Source organism: Bos indicus x Bos taurus, chromosome 6 (assembly GCF_003369695.1).
Source record: "Bos indicus x Bos taurus breed Angus x Brahman F1 hybrid chromosome 6, Bos_hybrid_MaternalHap_v2.0, whole genome shotgun sequence".
NCBI lineage: Eukaryota > Metazoa > Chordata > Mammalia > Artiodactyla > Bovidae > Bos > Bos indicus x Bos taurus.
Window position 1 is genome coordinate 85,663,993 of NC_040081.1, and position 17,868 is coordinate 85,681,860.

At 42.9% G+C, this 17,868-nt stretch overlaps 1 protein-coding gene across 10 annotated transcripts in view; it reads left to right on the forward strand.

The window, feature by feature from the left end:
• The first annotated feature begins 288 nt into the window (after nt 1-288).
• Nucleotides 289-17,868, forward strand: part of RUFY3 (RUN and FYVE domain containing 3) — a 93,119-nt gene continuing 75,539 nt past the window's right edge. For 9 of the 10 annotated variants that reach the window (XR_003511544.1, XM_027544677.1, XM_027544679.1 and 6 more), the window contains exon 1: nt 289-1,141. Coding sequence is in view for 9 of the 10 variants with exons in the window: in XM_027544677.1 (XP_027400478.1) it covers nt 790-1,141 (352 nt within the window). In the remaining variant the exon portion in view is untranslated. The remainder of the gene's footprint in view (nt 1,142-17,868) is intronic. The other variant, XM_027544690.1, reaches the window with a different exon arrangement.

The window sequence follows — 17,868 nt, forward strand, 5'->3', positions numbered from 1 at the left end:
CCCGAAACACCGGAAAACCAGGGAGTTAAAGCAAATACAAGATTTTTATACAGGGCACATGACAGCGAACAATAGAGGTGGGGGAAGGTGGACACCCACCTCTGGTTTCTCACATAAAAAGCTCATAAATCAAAACCTTGAATGAACGGTTCAAGTTATAGTGTGTGCAAGGCAAACGGTACAGTTTAATAAGAGGGTGGGGGGAGCGGGTAGGTTCCTATTTAAAATTAGCTTTCGCCTCTTTTTCAACCCAGATCTTTGTGCCTCCTTGCTACTGATAAAGTTGGGCGGTTACACACACAAGCGCCGCCAGCTATTTCGCCGGGTCTCCCATCGTTCAAGCACCGGGGGTACACACACCTGACCGCTTATGAGGGCCGTGCCGGGGGCGGGTAAGGACCGGGCTCCCGGCGCCGTCTCCACCCCCGGGTCGGGAGGGAGCTCAGCGCCGCGGGAGCCGGGCGGAAGGTGGGCACTGGGAAGAGGAGGAGGTCGCCCCCTAGGGGAGCCGCGCCGCAGGCCCGGGGCCGGAGCGGGAGGGGCGGGCGGGAGGGAGGAGGCGGCCGGTAGGGAGACCGCGCCGTCGGGCGGGGCCGGCCCTCCAGCTGGCTCGGACCCCGGCGGGGCGGGCCGTAGACGAAGTGGCAGGGCCCGGACGCCGGGCCGTAACCCAGGAGAAAGGGGGCAGCGGCGCGGACGGGACGGGGCGGCGGCTGCCCGCCGTGACCCTCTGCTCCCCCGCCCAGGTCTGGGCGCGAGTCGGAGGCGGCGGCGAACGAAGGAGCCAGCATGGCTGAGACCTCGCCGCCGCCCACCGCCGGCGCGGAAAGTTGTAGCGAGGAGCCGGCGAGGGGTGGGAAGCAGCGGCCGGAGGAGCCGCGCCGCGCTCCAGCCGGGGGCGCGGACCGGGAGGACGAGGCGGGGCCGCCGCTGGCCTCCCCCGCGGGGCAATCGGAGCCCGGCTCTCCGGTGGCCGCCCCCTTCTTCCTGCTCTACCCGGGAGATGGAGGCGCCGGCTTCGTAGCGCGCCCGCCGCCGCAGCAGCAGCGCTCCTGGAGGACGCCGCCGTCGCCGGGCTCCCCGCTGCCCTTCCTGCTGCTGAACTACCCGAGCGGGGGCGGCGGCGGCGGCGGCAAACACCGTGAGTGGCGGCGGGGAAGGGAGATGCCGGCAGGGAAGGGGGGCCTCGGCCAGAAGGGTCAGTCAGGCTGCGCGGAGCTCCGCCTCCCGCAGGGTCCCCGGAGCGGAGCGGGGCGCCGGGCCAGCGGGGAGGCAGGGGCGCTGGGGGCTGCTCTCCGGAAGCTCGCGTCCGGGGCTGCAGGGGTGGCGGGGGTGAGGGGGACGGCCGCGGTCCGGGCGCCGGACTGTTTACCTCCGAGTCTCCCCAGGCCTCAGGCTCCCGCCCGGCCTCCCCACCACTCCCCTCCCGGGCCGGGCGTTCGTCCTTGCCAGCCTCCCACGTGCTCGCGGATCGCAGCCCCGGGTTTCGGGTGGGAGTCGTCCCGGGAAGAGTCGAGGAGGGGGCGGCGCCCGGAGCCTGGGCCGCCGGGCAGGTCAGCCGGGTACGGGCTCCCAGCGCCGCGGCCGCCGAGTAGGTGTGGCTGCTGCGCTGCTGCCGCCGCCCGCGTGGCCTCGGTTGGACCACTGAATTTTTTACGAGCGTTCAGTCTACACCCGTAAATATCACAGATCCGTCCTCCCACAGTGGGAAGAGAAATCAGGAACTGTGCGCCGGGGTGATGAGAAGGGAAAGTGTGGCTTGGGGAGGGCACCTCTTGGGATGATCTCGTTTGACAGGAAGAGGCCTCCACCTTTTTAAGAACACTGTCACCGGAGCCCTCTGAATGCAGAGGACCCACTTTGTGCTGGATCGGTCCAAAAATGTCTGGCGCTCCTTGCTAGTGAGCGCGGTCCTAGAGTAGGCAGTGTGTACACAAGACTTGCGGCAGTGTGAAGTCTGGTTTAAGACGACAGGATCTTAAGAGTGTGAAAATGTGACTGAGGATACAAGACCTGAAATAATTGCCGAAAACTTGGCTTGTATGAGTTCTGAAAAGGGAGACTTGCCTAAGGCGAAGAGAGAATCAGTCTATCTCTGTCTCAGGTCTGTCTCATAGCTAGAAATTTCTTTTTTAGCGCCAAAGCAAACCCTTTAACTGTTCTGCACTGCCAAGAAACCCTGACATTGCCCTTTCTCCCTCTGATCCGTCCCCTAGAAAAAGATTAACATTAGTTGAATATTCTCTGTGTGCCTGTGCTGCGATGATCGTAGTTAACCCTCACATCGCTATAATTCAGTATGCCGCTTTTTCAGGTGAGGAAGCTGAAAATCAGTGTGTTTAAGTGATTTGTCCTAAGTAACAGTGTGAGAGAAGGAATGAAGTTGACCAGATTCTGCCTACCGAGCCCAACGCTCTTTGAGCGAAGAGCAGACGTGATTGGATGGTTCTTCTCCAAATTAGGGTCCATTGGGTTCTCCTGGAGGGAGTCCTTTGTTAGCTTCTCTGTTTTACTTACCTAGAATGGGGGCCAACACTAACCATTGACTAAGAGTTTTAGTAAAATCTTCCTTTGGGTGTTGCAGTAATCCACTAATCTCCAAAAGGGAGTGTCTAATATTGTCAGAAATGAGTCTTTTTATAAGTAGAGGAGGTGAAGGTAAGAATATTCTCAACACTAGTTTTCATTTTCTAAGGAATCTGCTTTCTGATTTGTTCTTTAAGCACTGCCTTCTTCTTCCTAAAACTGTATTTTTGTATACCGCTTATTAACCAGTCATTGTAGAATGAAGAAGATCCTCCCCTCAGTTCTTTATAACTCTGTGTAACAGTTGTGGTAGAAGGTGTAATGTAGAAAAAAATTTTCAGTTATTGGCCAGTATCTGTTATGGGCATTACCTGAATTTCATTGATTTATTTGATTCCTTCCTCTTATAAGGGCTGACTTTTTTTTTTTTTTTTTTTTTTTTAAGTATTTTCAGAAAATTGGGGCCTTAGCTTGATCAAGATCAGCAGTGAGAATTTAAAGCTTAAATTTTGTAACTGTGATTCCTTGGTCTCTACCTTACGATAGTAGATATGTGGCATGATTTGTCCACACATAAAGTTCTCCTGTCCTTTAATTTCTGAAATAGTTTATACGTGTGTAAATACCCAGAAAAATTATTGGGGAAATATGTGTCCCACTTAACACTTTTTATAGACCAGTCACTGAGGGACAGTTTATATTGTAAAAGATCACTGATAACTTACATTATTCAACTATAAAATTGTCTTCAAGTGGTTCTTATTTTGTACTGTTTTTATTTTTATCTGTTATTTTAATATATACTTTAGAATACACAAACTTGGAAAAAGGAATACCCTAGATATTAATAAAAATACTTCCTTGTTGCTACTCTGTAGAGTCAGTGCAGTATTGCTTTGTGTAATGTACCTGGGGTCTTCTGATTCCTTATTTGAGCAACCTCAGACCAACTGTTTTTAGAAGACTTCTCACTTCAGTTACCAGGGCAGTACTTAGACTCAACCTCAACAAGTAATGAATATTTGCCTCTTCAACACCAAATTTTTAACTCTTGCTAATGTATTTGCCAGAAGTGTATACATATACAGTAATTTTGACAGGGTGTCTATTAAGGTATTATTATCTCCATTTTAGAAATCTTGACGGTACTCAGAAATTTAAAAAATTAACCTTTACGTTTGAGTTTAGGAGCTTTGTTGTAAATGACACCGATGAAGAATAGCAAAAATGTGTGCAGAGGAAGTAGCCTAAACTGTGTAGGAATCATGATATATAAGGTTTCAATGTAAAATCTTGCAGGATATACGGTCTATAAAAGAACTCAATGAGCTTAAATGCAATATGAAACTTTTCTGATGTGCCAATCTGACTCTGTGTGCTAGTAATCTGCTAAATTTTTATGCTTCTAGCTTTTAAGTCTCAAAATTCTACCATGCCTTTTTTTTTTAATAAAAATTACAAGTAATGCATGCATCTGTTCTTACTCTTTAAATGTTTTATAGTGCAAAAGTACACTGAGCACAAAAAAAATAAAAAAGTACATTGAGCACGAAGTGAACTTTCCTCTTTGTGGGCCCTCAAGCCCTCCTGTCCCCCGGCTTCTTCCATCAACACCATAGTTTATTATCAGAGAATACCACCTTTGAGTTTGGTGAGTTTTCTTGCAGAACTTTTGCATGCATTCACACAACTGTGTGTGTTCATATTGCATGGGGCGTTCTCCCCCTTGGCGTATGACTGTTCATTCCAATTTTTCATCAGCTCTCTGAGAAGGAGCTTCTTGCATGCCACAGCCCAATACTTTTGAAACCAAGTCCCCCTAAAACACAATTCTTATGCCGAGTTTTTGGTTAAACCCTCTATTGAAGACTTCATTCTCTTTCTTGTCCCACAACTGTTCCCCTCAGGATTAAAGAGTATCAAAGAAAGGGGGGGATTGAAACCAACAGGACCCTGTGGGGCCTTTCCAGGAACAAAAGTCGTTCTGTGTCCCCCATTTCTTACTTGTAAAAAAAAGAAAAAGACTTTAGACTCAGGCTTTTCCTGAGTGCCAAAGAGTAGCCTCAAGCCAAGGACAGGTTAATGAAGAGGACTGTAGAGTCACAGGATTCCTAGTTTCTCCTGAAGGGATATAGATAACAATCTGACATACACCTTTGAATTGTTCTGTAGAAACTAAGACCCCCACCCAGGTGGAAGATGTCCACCACACGTAGATCTCAAGCATTGTAGACCCCAGACTGGTTGGAACCAGAAAGTTGAGATTCCTGAAACATAAGCATGTTATCAGCCAATCAGAAGAAGGTTCTTGAGCTGATCACGCATCCTGTGACCATCTCCTCTTGCTGAAAGCCATCCAGGAGTTCAGGTCTTGTCAGCATGAGCTGCCCATTTTGCTTGCTTGGCATCCTGCAAATAAACCCATACCTTGTTTCAAACACCTATGATCAGAGTTTGGCTTTCTGTGCCAAGGGCACACCAATAACACTTTTAATGCCTTCCTTTTCCATCTTAACTTTTGAGATGTCTTATGGGTGGACAGAATGGACAAGAGATGGCTTCTCCTTCCTTAGTCGGAAGGAAAAGGCACTCCTGCCATCTGCATGGTTATCAGCTTCTACTGACAGATCTTTTCCTCTTTCAGCTCCCAGATCCACCACAGACATTTGTGTTTAAGGCAGTGTCATGCAAATAGCCCACATCTCTGCCATTTACTCTCTCGAGTACAGCAGTGTACAAAAAAAGTCACACTTTCATAGAAGCAGCTTTCTGTATTTGTGTATGCTGTTTTGAGATGGGAGGAGGGCTAGGAAAGGAATAGAAAGAAGGGAGAAAAAGCCTTGGGGAGGACTGGCAGCGTTACTATGACTACCCACTTCAAAGTTGAGTATATGTAACAGTGAATGCCTTGGTTGAGCCCTGCAAAGTGCAGAGGACGAGGCTTCTAGAAGCATTCAGCTGTTTCTCACAGATGCACTTTAAGAGTCCATGATTTAGGGAAGGAACTTTCTCATTTACGTATAAAACCATGAATGTGTATTTAAGGGGAGAAAGTCAATTTTATGTTCCCAGTTTCGTACACACATTTACTGTATAAAGATATATATATATTATATATATATGTGTGTGTGTGTGTGCATATATACATTATTTGTATATGTATGTATTCACTGACTTTAGTTTATTCAACATGGGTATTTCTATTATTATGTCTCTCTCCTTTTTTCATTGTTTAACAGTACTATAGAAAACATTATACCTGGTTAGGAGTTGAATACACATTAATCAGTTCATCTGCTGTTTGCTTTTTAAACTTTGAAAAGACAGAAGTACTTTTTCTGGTTTTGCAAATATAGAGGCCTCTGCCCCAAATGCAGAGGTATGAAGGGAAGGGTCCAGCCATCAGAATGGAAAAGTTTTGCACATTCACCTCATTAGTAGGTTTCTGCTTGATTTGTGACTTTTAAAAAGACAGCCTTTTGTTATAATCAATGTAAAAGCAGTGCCTTTCTTTACAGCCTTGTGATTCACAAATCTATAACCATCAGCTCTTTTCCAACTGTGTTCAGAATGCAAGGAGCCACTTTCTGATTCATTAAATGCCATTTTGTCAAATGGCAGCTATAAGGACTCGTAAGAAAAGGGGGAAAACCTCAGAAATGCAGCATCTTCAGTGTATAATTGTTTGTAGCTTGGTGACTACCAGAGACCTGTAGTTTAATTCTTGACCTTGCTCAGTTGCTGAGTCCTGTCTGATTCTTTGCGACTCCATGGACTGTAGCCTGCCAGCCTCTTCTATCCATGGGATTTTCCAGGTAAGAATACTGGAGTGGGTTGCCATGCCCTTTTCCAGTTTAGTCTTTAAGAGTATCTATTACTAAATCGTAATCTATTATTAAATCTATTACGTAATCTATTACTAAAATTATTACTATTTAGTAATAAATTACCCTAAATTACTAAATCGTAGTATCTATTACTAATAAATAAATACTAATTTATTTATTAGTAAATAAATTACTAAATAGATGCGTCCTTTCTACACACAGTTGAAATGCCCTGGGATCCTGAGCATTTCAGGCACTGGGTTGTGCCCCAGTTCCTGCCTCATGACTAAATTAGCTGTCTGCCTCTTGCCTTGCTGATGTAACTTTCATCACCACTGCTGCCTGGACTGTCACAGTTGTCTCCCCAGCCATCTTCTCCCCTTCTTTTCTGCCTGCTTTCTTTTCTTTTACCTACTCTTCTGGCCTGGCATTATCAAAAACTCCTGTTAGGCTCTTAATAGACAAAGCAACAGTTTCAGAATATTAGATGTAATCTCTGAGCCTTTGACTTTGTTTTGGCTGCTTTGCTAGTGATAATCGTGGGTTCATTCATTCAGAGTTTTCTTATTTCTTAGTTCTGATCTTAGCTTCATTTTAGATACTATAGGATCCTAAAAGGCTGTTCATTAGACGACAAAAATTTTACTGTAGTTCTATAACCCAGACAATTATGAATAAAGAACGTAACTAGCAAGATAGTTGTGGTACTTAGTGACTACCATTTCTGTGAATAGAATATTTTTATGTGCTAGGCAGGCAGGCAAAAACTTCACATGTATCAGTAGTTACCAGTTTAGGGGGTTATATTTATGAGGTATTTCTTAGAATTTCCATCAGATAGAAGAGCCAATACACAAAACCACTCACTTAAAAATGAAAGCTGAAAATAAAAAATGGGGAGGAGGAGTAGTGCATATAGAATTCATACAGGGAAATAGATGGGTGCAACAGATGTTTGTCATCGGAGTATTTGACTCAATCTCTTAAGTGCCTGATCGAAACTATTACGTAAAATAAATTCTGATAGTAACCTTGGATTTAGAAGATTATATTCTGGAGATACTGATTTTTTGGTTTTAGGGAGTCTTATCTCAAACATCAGCACACATCAGATTCACCTGGAGGTCTTGTTAACAGAGATTTCTGACCCTGTCCCTAGAAGTATGTGTGTTTTGTTTTGTTTTCTGCTTTTACTGAGGTGTAATTGACATTTTTAATTTTAAATGGAAGCCCACTCCAGTGTTCTTGCCTGGAGAATCCCAGGAACGGGGAAGCCTGGTGGGCTGCCGTCTATGGGGTCGCACAGAGTCGGACACGACTGAAGCGACTTAGCAGCATAGTTGATTAACAATGTTGTGTTAGTTTCTGGTATACAGCAGAGTGATTCAGTTATACGTATACATGTATCTGTTGTTTTTCAAATTCTTTTCCCATTTAGATGATTACAGAATATTGAGCAGAGTTCCCTGTGCTGCACAGTAGGTCCTTGTTGATTATCTGCTATAAATATGGCAGTGTATACATGTCAATCCCAAACCCCCAATCTAACCCTCTCCCCACCCATCCTCCCTTGGTACCTATTATTGACATATTATGTTAGTTTCAGGTACACAACTTGATAATTCAATATTTGTATATGTTGCTTTTTTTAAAAAACTGAAGGATAGAGAATGAATTCACATTCCTGAATAGTCTGAGTATCCAAAGCTCATGAGTTAATCACAGTATGCTCCCTCACCAAGGCCTTAAAGAAACCAGTTTGGAGAGAGGGCAGTAAAAAAAGTTGCTGGGTAGGAGAGACAGCAGAGGAAAGACAACAAAGAAAGCAGCTTTTCAGACTGAAAGAATAGTATTGGCCGAACATGTTCACCAGAATGTATTTTGTCTCACATCTTTTTCCCTTTGTGACTTTTTAAAATTTATTTATTTTTAATTGGAGGATAATTGCTTTACGATATTGTGTTGGTTTCTGCCATACAACATGAATCAGCCATAGGTATACACATGGCCCCTCCTGCTTCAACCTCCCTCCCACCTTCAGAAGCTAAGAGAACATATGTTTCTAGTGTAGGTCATAGGTAGTAAAAAGTCTAGGTGGATGATGATAAGAGTTTAGCCTTATTAACTGGATGAAATGATAACTCCTTGTCAGCTAATATTTTTGAAAATTCCTGAAATAATTAAACAAGTTGCATAAAAGACATGCTGCTTCTCTGTCATTGCACAGGCAACTGGTAGCCATCATAAATAAAAGTAGAATCCCATTTTAATGAACTTTGCAGAATATCACAGCTGTCACATTTCTATACAAATGTTATTAACATTATAATCTCTTCTACAGTGCAAAGTAGCTCAAATATGAGCTTTTAAATTTATTCTGGGAATAATTTAATAGTATACCAAAGCATTAAAGAATTGATTTGAAATTATGTGAAAAGAAATGCTTTTAGATTTACAAAAGCAGTGGTACTTGAGAGGATACGTATCAATATGGTCATGCCCTCTACTGTAGCTATTTGAATAACTGTGCAAAGTTAATTCATAGTCTTCCTAAAACATAACAGATCAGGAATCAGGCGCTGCTGGGCCAAGATCATACTCTTTGCAAAGAACATCTTAAGTGTGTGGTTCTAGACTTGCTGTATACGGAGTGGACATGAAACTCCGCATGTGTCGGGTGAGTGGCGTGAACGGTGGGGCAGAGGTGGGAAGTTTTGAAACCTCACAATCCATAAGGAAAGGAGAGATTGGCAGACTGACAAGTGGCACATAGGAAGCAGAATAAATTAATTGGTTCAGCGTGTTGCCTTTTAAAATGAGGTTCCTGTCTCTAACCATACAGTCTTTTTAGGGACTCTCCACAGACATTTATCTGCTTCCCCTGCCTTTTTTTTATGAACTTAGGAGATACAGTCACCAGATGTGAAGGCTTGGTAAAACTCTGACCCCTCTCCTCTTCCTTCCTCAAGGCTCAAGAGTTACCCCACCATACCCTTTGCTCAGATCACCTTTTTACTTTCCTCTACCTTAGTCCCTTGAACATTGATCCTTACTGACTCTTATTTCATGTGATGATAGGTTTTTGTTTATATTAGAGTATAATTGCTTTACAGTGTTGTGTTAGTTTCAGCTGTACAACAGCGTGAATCAGCTATGTATATACATATATCCCCTTCCTCTTTTTTTTCCCAGAACTCTCAAAGGCAGAATCACTTGTGAAATGATGATAATGGCTGCCATGTACTGACTGTCTGCTTTGTGCAAAGTGCCATGCTGAGCATTTTACTTACGTTATTTCATCTAACTCTGAAGTAGTTAATAGGAGTATCCCCATTTTGTCAGTGAAGAAACGGGCGCCGAAACAAATACTTTGCCAAGGTTACTCAGCTTCTAAGTGGTGGACTAGGATTCACTGTGGGCATTCTGACTTGAGTCCATGTGCTCTCAGCCTCCTTCACTGTCTCCCATAACTGGAATCACATTCCAAACTGGAGGCTCCTCCTTAGGCAGCAGTGGCCCTCAAGTTTCTTGTTCTGCCCAGCAAAGCCCTATTTGCTTAAAAAAAAAAATGAATGTGAAATTCACAAGATACCAGTGTGATAGAAAAAACAGTTATATATGTAAGTAACACTGAATTAGCCACATGTGTCACAGGGACTTCGGAAGTCCTTAAACGCCCATAATTTTCTGTTTCTTGTCTTTGCCTTTGTTCTTTCTTCATATCCATAGTGACTAGCACATAATACCTTATGTATGGCGTCATCGACTCAATGGACATGAGTTTGAGCAAACTCCAGGAGATAGTGAAGGACAGGGAAGCCTGGCATGCTACAGTCCCCGTGGTCACAGAGTCGGCACAACTGAACGACTGAACAACAACAATACTTGTTAAATGATTGAATTTGTTATGTATAAATGAATAAAGCCTGTGTTAGAATGAAGTGTCTTTTGGGGCATAAATATAGCTTGATTTTCTAGAACTTGGGGTTTTCATGACTGAAGTGAAACAGGAGGGTGGAAATACACCATTGCAAAAATATAGAGTACTTTAAAGTTTCATATCTATACCAACAAGTATCTACTGAGAGTCTGGTATTGGGAAGGTACTGTTTTAAGCAAGTGTGTAGTGGTTTGCAAAACAGGCCAAGTTCTTACAGAGCCTGTGGTCTTGAAGCTAGTTATTTATTTCCTTTTTAATATTTGAATGAATTGAGATAGGATAAATTTCTCAAGATGGGCTACCAAGCAGTTGGTAGCTTTACATCTGTAAATTATTACCTCCTGCCACTTAGCCATGAAGCCCACTTTAGTTATTAAGGCAGGAGTTATTTTTGTCTTGTGTTGGTTAATTTTAACAAGAAAAATGTGCATTATAATATTACTCCTGGTGGTGTTTGGCAGTCAGAGTCTGGCCGTCATGACTCAGCTTCTCAGGTTACTCATTGTATATAATATCATTCTTGGCTAATATCTAACCAAGTAGTACTGAGCTTGCCAAATGTATAAACCTAAACTTGCAGCAATCTCAACATCAGCAGTAGATATAACGGAGCTTTGTCTGTGAGAGGGAAGGAAGTGGAGGGAGGATGGGAGCATGTGACAAAGTCATGATCATTCAATTGGATAATCTTATAATTTAGCAGAAACATCTGGTCTTTCCCACGTGTCATCATGATGATAATTCATTGAGAAAAACACTTTTGTGCTAACAGCAACTAGTGAAATTTGAGGGAAGGTAAGACTTTTCTTCTTAAATTGTAAAACCATGACCCAGGAAGCCTTGGGAAACAGAACTTGTGAGCTTTACAAACTGATTTAGTTGCACAAGTTGACTGATTTTAAGAAGCACTATTGTGTGTAGAATAGGAACTCCGTAATAGGAGTAGTCAGCTAACTATAAAAGGAATAAGTGAAGTGGTCTCTTACCTTCAAAGCTGTTGGAGAAGAATTGGCATACCTACCAGAAATCTATTTCTGAAAAGCATCTAAATAATATCATTTAAAAATGAAAACTTACTAGAAATAAGGCAAATGCTCACCAGTGTGAAAATGGATAAAAAACTGTTTATATATAGAATGGACTATTACCTTGTAATCAGCAGCCCGAAAGGTAAAGTACAGCTACACACTACAGTATGAAGATATTAAGAAGAGATGGCAAGAATACACAGAAGAACTGTACAAAAAAGATCTTCATGACCCAGATAATTACAATGGTGTGATCACTCACCTAGAGCCAGACATCCTGGAATGTGAAGTCAAGTGGGCCTTAGAAAGCATCACTACGAACAAAGCTAGTGGAGGTGATGGAATTCCAGTTGAGCTATTCTAAATCCTGAAAGATGATGCTGTGAAAGTGCTGCACTCAATATACCAGCAAATTTGGAAAACTCAGCAGTGCCCACTGGACTGGAAAAGGTCAGTTTTCATTCCAATCCCAAAGAAACGCAATGCCAAAGAATGCTCAAACTACCACACAATTGCACTCATCTCACATGCTAGCAAAGAAATGCTCAAAATTCTCTAAGCCAGGCTTCAGCAATATGTGAACCGTGAACTTCCTGATGTTCAAGCTGGTTTTAGAAAAGGCAGAGGAACCAGAGATCAAATTGCCAACATCCGCTGGATCATAGAAAAAGCAAGAGAGTTCCAGAAAAACATCTATTTCTGCTTTATTGACTATGACAAAGCCTTTGACTGTGTGGATCATAAGAAACTGTGGAAAATTCTGAAAGAGATGGGACTACCAGACCACCTGACCTGCCTCTTGAGAAATCTGTATGCAGGTCAGGAAGCAACAGTTAGAACTGGACATGGAACAACGGACTGGTTCCAAATAGGAAAAGGAGTTCGTCAAGGCTGTATATTGTCACCCTGCTTATTTAACTTATATGCAGAGTACATCATGAGAAACACTGGACTGGAGGAAGCACAGGCTGGAATTGGGATTGCCAGGAGAAATGTCAATAACCTCAGATATGCAGATGACACCACCCTTATGGCAGAAAGTGAAGAGGAACTAAAAAGCCTCTTGATGAAAGTGAAAGTGGAGAGTGAAAAAGTTGGCTTTAACATTCAGAAAACGAAGATCATGGCATCTGGTCCCATCACTTCATGGGAAATAGATGGGGAAACAGTGGAAACAGTGTCAGACTTTATTTTTCTGGGCTCCAGAATCACTGCAGATGGTGACTGCAGCCGTGAAATTAAAAGACGCTTACGTTATGACCAACCTAGATAGCATATTCAAAAGCAGAAACATTACTTTGCCAGCAAAGGTTCGTCTAGTCAAGGCTATGGTTTTTCCTGTGGTCATGTATGGATGTGAGAGTTGGACTGTGAAGAAGGCTGAGCAGCGAAGAATTGATGCTTTTGAACTGTGGTGTTGGAGAAGACTCTTGAGAGTCCCTTGGACTGCAAGGAGATCCAACCAGTCCATTCTGAAGGAGATCAGCCCTGGGATTTCTTTGGAAGGAATGATGCTAAAGCTGAAACTCCAGTACTTTGGCCACCTCATGTGAAGAGTTGACTCACTGGAAAAGACTCTGATGCTGGGAGGGATTTGGGGCAGGAGGAGAAGGGGACGACAGAGGATGAGATGGCTGGATGGCATCACTGACTCGATGGACGTGAGTCTGAGTGAACTCCGGGAGTTGGTGATGGACAGGGAGGCCTGGCGTGTTGCGATTCATGGGGTCGCAAAGAGTTGGACACGACTGAGCGACTGATCTGATCTGATCTGACACACTACAGTATGGATACATCTTAGAAAATGCAGTTTTGAGTGAAAGTGTGTTAGTCGTTCAGTCGTGTCCAACTCTTTGCAACCCCATGGACTGTAACCTGTGAGGCTCCTCTGTCCATGGAATTCTCCAGGCAAGAATACTGGAGTGGGTTGCCATTCCCTCTCCAGGGGATCTTTCTGACCCAGGGATAAAACCCCAGTCTCTGACACTCCAGGCAGATTCCTTATGGTCTGAGCCACCAAAGAAATCTTAGAAAATGCAATATTGAGTGAAAGGCTTAGATTATATATAGTATGAAGCCCTTTTTGCTGAAGTTAAAAAGCTGAAGCTGAAATACTACTTGAAAGAAAGTGTTAATTACTCAGTCATGTCCAACTCTTTGTGACCCCATGGACTATATAGCCTGCCAGGCTCCTCTGTCCATGGAATTCTCCAGGCCAGAATACTGGAGTGGATAGCCATTCCCTTCTGCAGGGGATCTTCCTGACCCAGGAATCAAACCCAGGTCTCCCACATTGCAGGAAGTTTCTTTACCATTTGAGCTACCTGGGAACCCCAAGATATTGTTTAGGCATCCATTATTTTTAAGAATAGTTTTAAAATAAGGTAATGGTTTACACAAAATTCAGAAGTAGTTGCCTCAAAAGGGGAGGCAGAAATTCAAAAGAGAAGTGAAAGTCGCTCAGTTTGTGTCCAGGCCAGAATACTGAAATGGATAGCCTTTCCCTTCTCCAGGGGATCTTCCCAGCACAGGGGTCAAACCCAGGTCATTGCAGGCAGATGCTTTACCAGCTGAGCCACAAGGGAAGCCCAAGAATACTGGAGTAGGTAGCCTGTTCTTTCTCCCGCGGGAACCAGGGTCTCCTGCATTGCAGACGGATTCTTTTAACAACTGAGCAATTGGGGAAGTTATCAGAAGAAAGAAGGCATGTGTAAATGTCAGACACTGGTCTATTTCTCCAGCTGAGCAATGGTTTCATGGATATTAATGTGTTTTTTTTTTAAGACTTAAAATTACGCATTGAAGTTTCTTGTTTAAAGATGTTCTGAAATGAGTCGTTTTAGAGAATAGTTCCCCCCTTCATTTGTCTTCTCACACTTCTGAATGTATTAGGTATTCTTAACATGTTCACCTGAGTAAGTGAATGTGGCAGAAACTTGGCAAGGTGGTTTTTTCAGCTCTCAGAGAGGTGGTACAGTAAGCAAGCGACATCCTTCACGATAGTCAGGAAGAATTCGGTTGACCCTTTGCCAGCACAAGCAGAAAGATCCATACTGGATTCGAAGCCTCTCAAAAAATGCCCACTTGGGAATTCCGTGGTGCTCCAGTGGTTAGAGCTTGGTACATTCACTGCTGGGACCTGGGTTCAATTCCTGATCCTTGAAATAAGATCTCACAAGCCACACTCCAAGGCCAAAAAAAAAGAGGAATAGAAAAAAGGCCCACTTGTTAAGAACCTGAACTAGCTATATAAGGGTGACAAAATAGAATATATAGTTTATGAAGCATTAAGGTGTAAATTATGAAAGCTGATAACATTTTTTTCTTCTTCATATCGTAACTTTGTTGAAATTGATGTTTAGGAAATTTCAAGAGTACCTTGCCTGTGTTACTTTGTTTTTGCTTTTATTTCCTTTTATTTTCCCTGTGATCCTTGGGGTGAAGTGCTGAAGTTGCAAAGTATAGAAGAAAACATGGACTTTAGGGGCATTCTAGAAGCAGCTGGAAATCGCAGATCTGCCACTTGTTAATTGTGTGATCTTGGACCAGTTAGGTGGCTCTGCTTGGCTTCCTTGAATGTAAAGAGGGAATATCAATATCTACTTTGCAGGAGTCTTGTGAGGACTTGCTATAATATTTATGTATGAAGCACGTAACAGAAAAAAGAAATCCAATAAATGATAGTTCCTTAAGTAGTGATAATTTTTCCACATTGTATAACAAGGACACTGAGCATGACAAATCAGTCTTTGTCTTAGGAGCTGAGTAAATATACTTTAAAGGAATGTAACTACTAACTTTGAAAAGTGAATCTCATTTGCTTTCAATCATAATGTGGAAAATTCGAGCTGTGTAAGCAGCTAGAACATAGGTATTATTCAGATCATTATCTTGAATTTAAACTTTACATAGTCTTGTTAATTCTGTTTTACGGCCACAGACTGTACCCCAGGCCCTCACAACTATTTTACAAGTATATGCTGTTATTCACAAGTGCATTCACGTGAGAAAATAGTCCAATACAGCTTATAAGTAGTATGTTTATGAGAAAAAAGTTCAAAGTTTGTATGTTTTGCCAATGACTTAATATTGCCTTTATGTTCTAAGCTAATATGTTTACATAATAAAGACCCAAATGTGAAAACATGACTAAGCAATAATTTAAATTACTTTTATTTATTGGAGAAGGAAATGGAAACCCACTCCAGTATTCTTACCTGGAGAATCCCATGGACAGGGGAGCCTGGCCTGGCAGGCTGCAGTCCATGGGGTCGCAAAGGGTTTGACACAACTGAGCGACTGAGCATAGTTCTCTATAAATTGTGCTGGTTTTCATAGTAAATGTATTGCTTATGAACACTGAGCAACTGTCATGTTGAAGACTCAAGAGTGTTTACCTGCAAACAGGTGTAACTTGGTAGAAGTACAGGTTTTCCTGCCCATCCACAGTTCTTATTTCTGAAATAAATGTTAACACCTCCTCAAACTGATACATATGGGAAACTCAACGGTAACCAGTGTGTACACATTTTTCTCTCCTGGGCAAAAGTTTTAGTTGCTTTGGACTTCGCTCCCTGTGCCCTCCACCTGAAGAGAAGGACCTTGGAAGGAATGTTAACCAAGGTACTCTGCTTGTTGACATAGATGTTCATTTTGTGCTGCTATGTTGTAATGAGTCCAAATCTCCTGTTCAGTGTTAAATAAATGCTTTATTGTTTGATTGATGGGAAGATTGTCCATCACTGTTTGTGACCTGCTGGATTCATATATTGGTGTACTGTGCTTAGTCACTCAGTCATGTCTGACTTTGTGCAACCCTGTGGACTGTAGGCTCCTCTGTCCATGGGACTCTCCAGGCAAGAATACTGGAGTGGGTTACCATTTCCTCCTCCAGGGGATCTTCCCCACCCATGGATTGAACCCATGTCTCTTAGGTCTCCTGCATTGGCAGATGGGTTTTTTTTTTACCTGCTGATACCACCTGGGAAGCCCAACACAGGCAATCCCAGAGCATTCAGATTAATTTATATAATCACTGTTCTATGTTTTAAGAATGTATCAGTGACCTAGAATCTTGATGTCATATGTACAGATAGCCAGGGCTGTTGGATATTGTGGTTCCAGGAACTATTCAGTGTAACTTTGAAGATTTTTAGTTCAGTTCAGTCACTCAGTCGTGTCCAACTCTTTGCGACCCCATGAACTGCAGCACGCCAGGCCTCCCTGTCCATCACCAACTCCCAGAGTTTACCCAAACTAATGTCCATTTTGATGCCATCTATCCATCTCAATCTCTGTAGTCCCCTTCTCCTCCTGCCCTCAATCTTTCCCAGCATCAGGGTCTTTTCAAATGAGTCAGCTCTTCACATTAGGTGGCCAAATTATTGGAGTTTCAGCTTCAACATCAATCCTTCCAATGAACACCCAGGATTGATCTCCTTTGGGATGGACTGGTTGGATCTCCTTGCAGTCCAACGGACTCAAAAGAGTCTTCTCCAACACCACAGTTCAAAAGCACCAATTCTTTGGCGCTCATCTTTCTTTATAGTCCAACTCTCACATCCATACATGACCACTGGAAAAACCATAGCCTTGACTAGACGGACCTTTGTTGACAAAGTAATGTCTCTGCTTTTGAATATGCTGTCTAGGTTGGTCATAACTTTCCTTCCAAGGAGTAAGCGTCTTTTAATTTCGTGGCTGCAGTCACCATCTACAGTGATTTTGGAGCCCCCCAAAATAAAGTCAGCCACTGTTTCCACTGTTTCCCCATCTATTTGCCATGAAGTGATGGGACCAGATGCCATGATCTGTTTTCTGAATGTTGAGCTTTAAGCCAACTTTTTAAGTCTCCACTTTCACTTTCATCAAGAGGCTCTTTAGTTCTTCTTCACTTTCTGCCATAAAGGTGGTGTCATCTGCATATCTGAGGTTACTGATATTTCTCCCAGCAATCTTAATTCCAGCTTGTGCTTCATCCAGTCCAGCATTTCTCATGATGTACTCTGCATATAAGTTAAATAAACAGGGTGACAATATACAGCCTTGACGTACTCCTTTTCCTATTTGGAACCAGTCTGTTGTTCCATGTCCAGTTCTAACCCTTGCTTCCTGACCTGCATACACATTTCTCAAGAGGCAGGTCATGTGGCCTGGTATTCCCATCTCTTTCAGAATTTTCCACAGTTTCTTATGATCCACATAGTCAAAGGCTTTGTCATAGTCAATAAAGCAGAAATAGATGTTTTTCTGGAACTCTCTCGCTTTTTCGATGATCCAGCAGATGTTGGTAATTTGATCTCTGGTTCCTCTGCCTTTTCTAAAACCAGTTTGAACATCTGAAACTTCACGGTTCATGTATTGCTGAAGCCTGGCTTGGAGAATTTTGGGCATCACTTTACTAGCATGTGAGATGAGTGCAATTGTGTGGTACTTTGAGCATTCTTTGGCATTGCCTCTCTTGGCAATGGGATTGGGTTGAAGATTTTAATGACTCCTTAACTATGTTTTAAAGTGTTGCATGGCTTAAAGTTCAAACTATAAACTA